Here is a 12,182-nt window from a genome sequence, read left to right as displayed (position 1 = left end):
TTATAAAAAATGCCATGCAATTCTACTCATTTTTCCATGGTGCGGAGAGGAAAATGTGCTTATTACAGCTCATTTCCTGCAATTCTACACATTTTGCCATATGGTGTAGAGAAATCTTTGCAGTTTTTAATATGATATCTGAGTGAGACATCCTAACAAAACTAATGGGGGCCCCCCAGCTGGTATTTCGACCATGGTAACAATTTTAGATAGCTGGCCGCTAAAGTAACTTACTGTTGCCATCTAATTGGTTGACTATCAGTGATTGAAAACTGCTGATGCACAACCAAGTTTAGAAATTACACCTTGTGTATTATACTATTTTAACTCGCAACAGGAAGTTGAGACCCTGACTGAGATCGCCCTAAAAATAAAAATGTGAAAAATAAAATCCGATAACCTGCAAAAGGGGGCGGCCCGTGGGCCACTTGCCCATCCTTGGTTTAAGCAATATTGTAATGACTTGAATTGCCTTCTGATAGGCTGGGTGGTGTGCCTAGGGAGGAGGTCAATTCGTGATTCAGGTTGAGTGGTTACCTTAGTATGTTCAGCGGTACTTTAATTCAGGGGCGCAACTTTCATTGGGGACGGGGGGACATTATATACAGTTGAAGTCAGAAGTTTACATACACTTAGGTTGGAGTCATTAAAACTTGTTTTTCAACCACTCCACAAATGTCTTGTTAACAAACTATAGTTTTGGTAAGTCGGTTAGGACATCTACTTTGTCCATGACACAAGTAACTTTTCACAAGTAATATGTATAGATCTACTATTATTGTTATTATTTTGTATTATTATAATGTTTTATCTGTATATATCAGGTCTCCCAAGTGGCGCAGTGGTCAAAGTCACTGCATCTCAGTGAACGAAGTGTCACTACAATACCTTGTTCAAATCCAGGCTGCATCACATCTGTCTGTGACTGGAAGTCCCATAGTGCATCACAAAATTGGCACAGTGTCAGCCAGGGTAGGATGTCATTGTAAATTAGAATTTGTTTGTAACTGACTTGCCTGGTTAAATAAAAAAAATCAACAACAATTATTTTTGGGGGGCGGGGGGAATGTGATACAAAACGAGGCAACAGTGTTCTTCAGGACCATGCGGAATCCTCCAAGCGGTCGGGTAGGACAGTTTATCCGACTGGATAAACATTTTTAAAATAAAAAAATATATGTCCCCCCACTTCTAAAACCAAAGTTGCGCCCCTGCTTTAATTTCTACATCATGGATCCTTTTCTGAGAAATTATTGGGGTTTTGCCCCTTCACTCCAAACTCTTTTATTTGTTTTATTTTATATCTTATAAATGTTTTCTTTAAAACATTTTTATGAATGAATTAGTATCAATTCAGTTTTGTAGAAGAGAATTAGTAGGGCCGATATAAACTGGAATTTTCCTCACAGCGAGTTATAACCTGGAGGGGTTAACAGTTGAAATGTTCTAATTTGTTCTGCTATGGTGTTAGTGTTTTAGGGTCATCATTAAAGCGCTGTGAAACACTGTATGAATGTATCTACAGCAGTAACACTTCTGACTTTCTATACCTCAACATTCCCTGAACACGAATTTTAGGAGATATTGAACCTTTGATCATTTTTAAACAATATTTGTTTTTAAAAGTAATTAGTTTCATTCATCCTTCCATCCAACATTCATTCATCCTTCCATTTAACCACTTCAGCTTTTTTCATTGAACATTGTGGTTTGTGTATCTCAGGTCAGAATGTGGCCCTTTATGTACTGACTGTACCTCTCTCTGTACCTCTCAGTATGTTTTCCTCTGATCTAAGGGATCTAATGCATAATGTCTTAGAATTTATCTTGTTGCAATAAACACTTAAAGAAAAACGTTACTGATTGGGATTATTTTACACTGATGCCTGTTTTTGTTTCACGTTTCACACTAAAGATTATCAAAGGTTTTCTTAGTGAAAACACCAATCTCTTTCTTCACTTCTTTAAACAATAAAAGGTAATTCACCAACATTTCTGAAAATGGCTATACCTTACTCTTCACGATGCTAAAAACAGTCACACTTTCAACTAAGAAACTACATTTGCATTTGTACTTTTGCATTCAAATATGTACTACTACTTGTGGGAAAATATGCAAAAACAAACAACCAGGGGCCACAGGAAATATCAGAGTGCCTTATTTGCACAAGAGGTCAACTTTGCATATGACCTGGTTGACAAGGCCTGAAAGCTATATCCTGAGGATATTTACCCTCAGCCTGAAGTTGACGATTCTGTTGAGCTTGACGATCAAGCAGGGTTTTCCTTCCTTGAAGCCGAAGTCTCTGTGCTCGACACCGGAGCAGGGCCCAAGCCAGGATCTTAGGAAGTGACAGGCCTTCCTGACCCCAATACACATTATCTCTGAAGAAGCCAATACACAATTCCTTAAGTAGTGCTCCGCCAGGCTAAATAGAGCTCCATCAGGTTAAGTAAAGCTCCATCAGGCTAAGTAGAGCTCCATCAGGCTAAATAGAGCTCCACCAGGCTAAATAAAGCTCCATCAGGTTAAGTAAAGCTCCATCAGGTTAAGTAAAGCTCCATCAGGCTAAGTAGAGCTCCATCAGGTTAAGTAAAGCTCCATCAGGCTAAGTAGAGCACCATCAGGTTAAGTAGAGCTCCATCAGGTTAAGTTGAGCTCCATCAGGCTAAATAGAGCTCCATCAGGTTAAGTAAAGCTCCATCAGGCTAAGTAGAGCTCCATCAGGTTAAGTAGAGCTCCATCAGATTAAGTAGAGCTCCATCAGGTTAAGTAAAGCTCCATCAGGCTAAGTAGTGCTCCATCAGGCTAAGTTGAGCTCCATCATATTAAGTAGAGCTCCATCAGGTTAAGTAGAGCTCCACCAGGCTAAATAGAGCTCCATCAGGTTAAGTAGAGCTCCATCAGGTTAAGTAAAGCTCCATCAGGTTAAGTAAAGCTCCATCAGGCTAAGTTGAGCTCCATCAGATTAAGTAGAGCTCCATCAGGCTAAGTAGAGCTCCATCAGGCTATGTAGAGCTTCCTCCACATTGAGCACTAGCCACCATCCTTTCAGGTCTGTGCTCATGGGAGGTGGTAGGAACTAGCATCTTTGTATCTCTAAGATTATTTTCAGGTGTGGTTTTCCTTCGTCGCCCAGTGTAGTCATGCTGACCTCAGTAACAGGGACAGGGATCACTGAGGTTATTGTCATGCGGATAAATTAGAGAAGATCAGTGGTGGAAAAAGTACTCAGTTATCATACTTGAGTAAAAGTAAAGGTACCTTAATAGATAATTACTCAAGTAAAAGTGAAAGTCACCCAGTAAAATACAACTTGAGTAAAAGTCTAAAAGTATTTGGTTTTAAATATACTTGAAATTGCTAAAATGTACTTAAGTAGAACAAGTAAAAGTGTAAACCATTTAAAATTCCTTATATTAAGCAAACCAGACAGCACAATTTAATTTTGTATTTTTATTGACGGATAGCCAGGGGACACTCAAACACTCAGACATAATTTACAAATTAAGCATTTGTGTTTAGAGTCCTTCAGATCAGAGGCAGTAGGGACGACCAGCGATGTTCTTTTGATAAGTGTGTGAATTGGACCATTTTCCTGTCAAAATGTAACGAGTACTTTTGGGTGTCAGGGAAATTGCATGGAGTAAAAAGTACATTATTTTCTTTAGGAATGCAGTGAAGTAAAAGTAAAAGTTGGCAAAATTATAAATAGTAAAGTCAAGTACAGATACCCCAAAAAACTACTTAAGTAGTACTTTTCAAGTATTATTACTTAAGTACTTTACACCACTGGAGATGACCATGAAGCATTGTTGTTCTGGGGTACTGACATGAACAGAGACCTGCCACCTCTCAGACAGTACACCTTTGAACTTCAGAGTTCTGTGGGAGATGTTAATATGAAGTCTCACAGTTTCATTGCATTGTAAAATGACACCACATTAGGCATGACGTTCTGAGGTCTGGGGGAGCATGGAAAGATGCCAGCATTCCAATCTTGTGAGATAGCTAATGGATGATGAATGTAGAATTGTTGGCTCAGTTGAAGTGATCTTATCTGTCTGAATAATTAAGAGCAGAGCTCAGCACAGTGCAGAAGGGTTGTCTCACGTTGTCTCACATTCTTTTAAACTTTCTCTTCTCTCGACCAAATTATTGCCGTAAATGTGGAGTCATGTTGAAGGAATCTTTTTCAAGCAATACATGACTACATTGCACATCTGCTACCACATCTGCTGCAGGTCCCATTTCAACATCCTTAGTTTGCAGACGTGTTTCATTGAAGCAAGAAGAACTGAAGCTTGGATTTATCAATCTGTATGGAGATGGACTGCAATCATGGAAGTACTTATCATTTCTTATAAAGGCTCTCTGGATAACGTACTGTGGTACTTTCTTGATGATGAGAAGTCGGGAAGGACGGTAAACAGAGCTGTGTTGATAGCTCAAGAGACACATGCAGTTATGTTCAAACGATTCTCCATCCAAGCAATATTAAGCACTGTTTCACATTCCTGAGGATTTAATAGGTGGTCAAACTGACTTTCTTTGTCTATATCAGCTTGATGTCCCTTTTTCGTCTACTAAGTTACATGACGCACGTTACAGTTGATGTTACTATGACAGAATTTCTCCCCCCAAAAACTAAGAACAAACAAACTTTTTTTCCAATAACAGAACACATGGGAAAGAGTGAAGGAATGGAATGTAACCCAAGATGAACTGCAACGGAAAAGCGACGGATAGCAGGGGAGTAGTAACTTGGAAAAGACAAACAGTGTTTCAGATTAGACTTAGAAAAGAGTTTAAAAAGGGAAAATAAACTAAAAACACATCTGGTTTTTGAATCATGGCTGGAAAATGCGCAGGACGGTCTATGGTTTTATTCTCACTCTTGGCTGTTGTAGTTTCCTTCTCAGGAATTACTGACGGTTTAGGCAAAAATAATATTGATGATGAGTTGGAGAAAATCACATTTCAAGGAGATGGAAGCACCAATGAGCATCCGGAAAACTGGCCGGCGAACCTTCACCCTAACCTGTATTTTCACCAGGTGGACATACGTTTACTGCAGCAGAGATCTGCCACGACGCACAGACATATTTTTAAAGTTATCCGGCTTGCTGTTGGGACAATGCTTGCCTATACTGCACTCTATCTACCCCCGGTTAAGCATGAGGAATTTTCTAGCAAATGGAATGAAATTTACGGCAACAATCTCCCCTCTCTCGCTCTGTACTGTTTGCTCTGCCCCAAAGATACAGCTGCCCATCAATTCTTAATGAGATACATGGACCAGATGGCAGTGTACCCTAACTGGACAGTGACCAGCGCCCCCAACGACGAGGTTCCCATGGCTCACTCCCTCACAGGATTTGCCACAGCCTATGACTTCATCTACCCTCTCCTGGACACATCGCGAAAGGCACGCTACATGAAGAAAATACGTGCCGCCACAGAGGAGCTGTACGAACTCTCCAAACACAGGGGATGGGGGAAGCAGTTTTTACAGAATCATCAGACTACCAACATCTTGGCCATCCTGACCGGCGCCCTCGTGGTGGGAGCACACAGTGACCCGGAGACAATGATGTGGAAGCAGGTGGCCGTTAACTACATGGAAAAGACCATGTTCCTCCTCAGTCATGTAGTGGATGGCTCGCTAGACGAGGGTGTGGCCTATGGGAGTTACACCGCAAAGTCCATCACTCAGTATGTTTTCCTGGCGCGTCGCCACTTCGACATCGACAACACCCAGAACAACTGGTTGCGGGCGCACTTCTGGTTCTACCACTCCACACTTCTGCCAGGTTTCCAGAGGACAGTGGGCATCGCTGACTCCAACTACAACTGGTTCTACGGACCGGAGAGTCAGCTGGTGTTCCTCGATGCATTTGTGCTCCGGGACGGCACCGGAAACTGGCTGGCCCAGCAGATCAGGAAACATCGTCCCAAAGATGGCCCCATGGAGCAGTCGGCAGCCCAGCGCTGGGCCACCTTACACACTGAGTTCCTGTGGTATGACAGTGAGCTCTCCAAGCAACCACCAGCCGGGTTTGGCAAAGCAGTACTGCACATGTTCTCAAACTGGGGTGTGGTGACTTACGGGGCTGGTTCATCATACGGTCAAGGCAACACATTTGTCTCCTTCAAATCGGGGAAGCTGGGCGGTAGGGCGGTGTATGATATCGTCCATTCCAAGCCCTACTCCTGGCTGGAGGGCTGGAGCAATTTCAATCCGGGCCATGAGCACCCAGATCAGAATTCCTTCACCTTTGCCCCTAATGGACAGGTATTTGTTTCAGAGGCACTGTACGGCCCCAAATACAGCTACCTCAACAATGTCTTGACGTTCGCCCCGTCTCCCACAAGCAAGTGCAATCAGCCCTGGGAGGGCCAGCTTGGAGAATGCGGCAAGTGGCTGCGGTGGGCGGAGCCTGAGGTCGGCAACACAGCCGGTGAGGTCATTGTAGCTGCATCCCACGGGGACTCTCTGTTCGTTAGTGGAGAAGCGGCGTCGGCCTACTCCTCTGTGATGGGGCTGAAGAGCGTATACCGTGCCCTTGTCTTGCTCAACTCTCAGACTCTGCTGGTGTTTGACCATGTGGAAAAAAGCAAGGAGTCTCCGTTGAGTGTTCTGAGTGCTTTCTTTCACAACTTGGACATTGATTTTAAATATGTCCCTCACAGGGCTTTAGACAGGTACAATGGGGCACTGATGGACGTTTGGGATGCTCACTACCAAATGTTTTGGTTTGACAGTCAGGGGACTAGTCCAGTGGCGAGAATACAGGAGGCAGAGCAGGCTGCTGAGTTTAAGAAACGATGGACCCAGTTTGTCAACGTGACCTTTCCAATGGAGGGCACGGTCACCAGAGTGGCCTATTTGATGCACAGTCCCAATGTCAAAATCTCCAACTGCAGATTCATCGACAATAGTAAAAATGGAGTACGACTCTCGGTTGTCGTCAACGGCACAGAATCCATTGTGTCCATCGTAACAAACTACAATGACATTGGTGCCAGATACAGCTACTTGGGCTTTGGGGGATATGCAAAGATGCAAAGCAGACATCAGATAATCCACTTTGGTCTGGGAGTTCAAACGGTGACTGAACAAAACACTGTGGATCCAGTCTATGACTTTGGGTTTATGGTTAATATAGTGGGAGGGCTGACACTGTGTCTCGCCATTGGGTTTTTAATCCTGCAACGCACGTTTTATTTCTGCTTCCGTAAGATCATGCGCTATACTTTAACATTTGTTCTCCTGCTGTGGGTTGTTGAGTTTCTGTTTGTCTCCAATAGCTGTGATTGGCTTGTCTGTGAACAATCAGTGTCCGATCTGTCCCCGAACCCTCTCCCCACAGTCGTCGTTACATCGCTGCCAGGGTCTGGGGCTGAAGTTCTCAAGCCCCTTTTCTATAACAGCTCTGACTTTGTTTATCTCCAAGTCCCCACAGAGCACCTAGTCATCCCGGACACCGAGTTCAACTTTGACCCCCTGGTGGATGCCTGCGTGTGGTCCAGACTAGATGCGGAAAGAGGTCACTACAAGGCCATCCAGGGCTGGTTCCATTCCTTGGTCTATAACCCTAGACTTCACCTGCAGAACATTCGGTTGCACAACGAGGGCAGCTGGAATGAGATTGGGGGCGAGCTTCCTGGCAAGAGGAGGAAGCCAATTCGTAGGCAGTCGGGGTCTACGAAACCGAGGGGGAGTTCAGATAGAGATGGGGAGTATGTTCAGGAGCTAAGGCGGCACATGGAGAGGTACCCTAATGCCCGCCCTGTCCTCAGCCTGAGCAGCGGGAGCTGGACCCTGAAACTCCCGTTTTTCCGAGAGGTCGTCGGTCCCTCATTTCGGGCGGTGCACGTAGTGCGAGATCCTCGCGCTTGGATTTACCTTATGCTCTACAACAGCGAGCCAAGCCTCTACTCTCGCAAGAATGTGCAAAAACATGTTGCCGCAATTTTTAAGCAAGAAAGGAACGGCGGGAGAAGCAAGTGTACAGTAGGGTTCACCCCGGAATTCTTGACATTGCACAGCGTCCTCTCTGATCCAGAGATGGAGCCGGTGCTGCTACTTGCCCATCTGTGGCTGGCCCACACAACCACGGCACTCCAGGTCAACGGCGACCTCACCGCCACTTACCTCCATGTGAAATTTGAGGACATTGTGCAATATCCTGAGGAGACAGCAGGAAAGATACACACGTTTATCGGGGTTCCCGTGGCCCCAGCTGCCCTCAACCAGCTCATGTTCGCCACCTCCACCAACCTGTACAACCTGGTGTACGAGGGAGACATATCGCCAGTCAGCATCAATGTGTGGAGAAAACAAATGCCCATCCACGAGATCAGAATGATAGAGGACACATGCTTAACGGTTATGGAGAGGCTTGGGTACTCAAGGTACTTAAGTTAATAGCTGCTGTATGATATCCTACGATGGACACCGTACTTTTGGTTTGTTGACATGTATACTTTGTTGTTCTATATTTTGCACATTCCACTATTATGTTACTTTTAATTGTCCAGTCCTTGTTTATAGACTGGGATGTATAAAATGGAACAGAGTGATGTGCTCCTTAACACTTTTTTGAAGTTTATGATTTGTCTGACTAACGTGATGTCTTTTCATCCAAACAGTTGAAGTTTGTTGGCTGGTTATTTAGCCACGCCCAGAATCTCCTGGCTAGCATTTTTGGAGCATGTAGCAATGCTAGGGGGACACGAATTGCTGATTCAACATTAAACAAATCAGCAACCACAGCTAGTGAGAAATCTGCAACCCTAAACAAAGAGCTGCAGTTTGTTTTAGAATGGGTGGCCAGTAATAAACTGGTCCTGAACATCTCTAAAACTAAAAGCATTGTATTTGGTACAAATCATTTAGAGATACTCTGCTTTTTTGACACCACACTCCACAAAGCAAGTCCTGCAGGCTCTAGTTTTATATTGTCTTGATTATTGTCCAGTTATATGGTTAAGTGCTGCAATTAAGGACCTAAAAAAACTGCAGCTGGCCCAGAACAGAGCGACACGTCTTGCTCTTCACTTGCTCTTCATCAGAGGGCTAATATCAATATTTTGCATGCCAGTCTTGGCTAAAAATAGAGGAGAGACTGACTGCATCGCTTCTTGTTTTTTTTAAAGAAACATTTATGTGCTGAAAATTCCAAATTGTTTGCATAGTCAACTTACACACAGCACTGACACACACACTTACCCCACCAGACATGACGCCAGGGGTCTTTTCACAGTCCCCAAATCCAGAACGAATTCAAGGAAACATACATTATTATATAGAACCATGATCGCATGGAACACCCTTCCATCTTAAATAGCTCAAGTGAACAGCAAACCTGGCTTGAACGCCTCTCCCTTATTTGACCTAATTATGTTGTGTGTATGTACTGATAGATGCTACTGACTGTAAATTGAATTTATCAACATGTAAATTATAAATGTAGGCCTAGAATAGTAGGTCTCTCTAGATATTTTTTCTCAGTATTGAGTCAGTACAGAACCTTTTAGTTATATTTTTTCTTGTAAATGTATGCACTTCTGTCCTTGAGCTGCTCTTGTCTATTAATGTTCTCTATTATGTCATGTTTTGTGTGGGACCCAAGGAAAAGTAGCTGCTGCTATCGCAACAACTAATGGGGATCCTGATAAAATACCAAGAAAAACACTAACAATTGTAATATTGGTGCATTCAGTCGATAATAATTTAAAACATATATTTTTTGGGGGTGAAATATCCCTTTAAAGTAATTGGAATACTGGATTGGATTTAACAGTGTTATGTACATATTTTGCTACAGTATATCATAAAGCTTTTGTAGACTATTGTCAATCACTTGATTTCAAACCTCACTCTTATTTATAGTTGATTGCAAAATGTTAATTTTTTTTCAGTGGTAAGGGGTAAAACCCTGCTTGTAAATTCAGTGCAGTACTTTTGTCAGAGCATTGGGGTATACAACAACCCAGCAGGCTTCTCTTACTGATAGTAAATGCATTTTGCGGAAGAAAAACATTTTCTCAGCCAGGATGTGAATACAGTTATAGAAAACTTTTTGAAGCATGCAAAATATGCAATTGTGTAAATTGAGAAATTATTTACATTCACTGCAAAGAAAGAGCCTTGCCTCAAATTGCTTTAGACAAGTTAGCATAATTTTTGTTGTTACTGTCATGTAAGTCATGTCCGAAACACTGCACTACGCATAGGACATTAAATATCCTTTTTCCGAAGACTGTCTTCATCAGATATTTAACAAAGTCACTTTATTCCAATACAATTTGTGTGTGTGCTTCATGCTGTGATGTCACAATAATTAAAAAGGGGATTATCACAAACTAACAAGACTTTTAAAATAATCTAATACAGTTCTTCAGAAATGGGATACCTTTGTAGAATGCGTTGGATTGTGTTTGTAAGGAGCTTTAGACATCTTTCTGAAAGATGTGGATGTATTGTAGGCTCATAGCTTGAGTGCAGCTTAAAGTGAAACTACATGCATAATGCATCTACAGTATCGTCACCTGCTGCTTTCGTCCCTTACAAAAAAAGATAGCATTTTCGAAATTGCAATAAAAGCGCAGTAACTGCAGTCAACTGTGGTATTTTGGACGCAGTAATTGCAGAATAACTGCAGTGACCTCTCAAAAGTACTGCAGTAAAAAAATAAAACTGTTATTTTGGATGCAGTCTTTGTAGCGTATTGCAGTTATACTGCACTCTGACTGCAGATATGCTGCACTCTAACTGCAGTTATACTTCACTCTGACTGCAATCTTTTTTCGTAAGTGTTCAAATGCAGAAAGCAATTAAAGGTAAAATCTTGCAGCATTAAACTTAAAGATGCACTATGCAGAAATCTCTGCGCCATTTCCTGGTTGCTAAAATTTGAATAGTTTGCCTAATTTCAGTTTACGTGACAAAACAAGCAAGTATAGTGTAGAGAATCATTCCACCATCTAAACCGCTGTGAAATACATTTTCCATAACCCCAAATACTTGTTTTTTCAGCTGTTTGAAGCTTGTGTACAAAACCGAAAGTAAACAAGGCAAAACTTAAGAACGGAAAGCATAGAAATAGCACATGTAAAACAGATCTGCCACTTCTTAGACTTGCTTTCAATGAGAATGACAGATCTATAACACATATTTCTATGTGTATCTGCGGCTTGCCAAAATAGTTATGTATTGCAGCTTTAAGAGGGGAGTGGCTTATTTATAAAGCTGTGTATATGTGTTTTCGTAAATAAAAAAGCCTCAAGAACTTGTAGCAGGAGGAAGGTAGGAGAAGTTGAGCGTTGACTGTGTTTGCCAGCAAACTCATCGAGGAAGAATCGTGATGAAAGACACTTTTATTTACAGATGGAAATGATTACAAAACCAGCAGAGCTCTGGAGCTATGGGCATGTGGTTTATTGCAGCTTGCTGTTTCGAGGTCACCAGTATGTTAACTCTGTCATAATATAAACACTGTACATCTAGGGTTCAACAGGACATTCAGCCTTGCAGTGGGATACGAGTTTCTGGAAGAATGGGTGATTGACAGCAAAAGTGTATTGGGAAGTTTACAGCTGCTTACAGTTTTCTTGAAACCTTATAGCCCAAGAAAAGAGCAATATGTCCATCTAGTGTACACATTATGAATTGCTATTTGTACAAAGCTCCATGTGTCACATTTAAATAAAAACATGTTTCAGTCATTCTTCTCCAGAGCAAAACTTACAGGCCAAGTAGGTTTAAGGACCTTGCTCAAGGGCACATTGACAGATTTTCCACCAAGTCGGCTTGGGGATTAAAACCAGCCACTCTTGATTACTAGCCCAACACTCTTAACCACTGGTCTACTGTACATGCCACCTGCTTGAAAGGCTCAATTGTTTTGTAAATGTTGCTGAAGGATGCAATAAATGATATCATCAGTGAATGAGCCCCCAATACAATGGAAACTATAGAGCAAATTCATTTCTTAATAACACTTCTATATTTGTATTGACACCACGAGAGCAACATTTCTTAATAACAGTTCTATATTTGTATTGACACCACGAGAGCAACATTTCTTAATAACAGTTCTATATTTGTATTGACACCACGAGAGCAACATTTCTTAATAACAGTTCTATATTTGTATTGACACCACGAGAGCAA

The 12,182-nt window shown here is 42.0% G+C and overlaps 1 protein-coding gene across 1 annotated transcript; it reads left to right on the top strand.

Moving 5' to 3' along the window:
- Nucleotides 1–4,042: 4,042 nt before the first annotated feature.
- LOC106597370 (dermatan-sulfate epimerase-like protein) lies at nucleotides 4,043–11,734 on the top strand. Its single transcript, XM_014188573.3, has one exon. The coding sequence runs from the start codon at nucleotides 4,854–4,856 to the stop codon at nucleotides 8,430–8,432; it is 3,579 nt and encodes a 1,192-aa protein (XP_014044048.1). The 5' UTR covers nucleotides 4,043–4,853; the 3' UTR covers nucleotides 8,433–11,734.
- Nucleotides 11,735–12,182: the final 448 nt, after the last annotated feature.

This window comes from Salmo salar, chromosome 03 (genome assembly GCF_965601325.2).
Source record: "Salmo salar chromosome 03, fSalSal1, whole genome shotgun sequence".
NCBI classification, from domain to species: Eukaryota; Metazoa; Chordata; class Actinopteri; order Salmoniformes; family Salmonidae; genus Salmo; species Salmo salar.
The sequence above is the reverse complement of the archived record's forward strand: the minus strand, read 5'-3'. Positions and strand labels throughout refer to the sequence as shown.

Excerpts from the sequence above, each read along its gene's own strand:
- LOC106597370 (XM_014188573.3), top strand. The coding sequence starts at position 4,854 with ATGGCTGGAAAATGCGCAGGACGGTCTATGGTTTTATTCTCACTCTTG.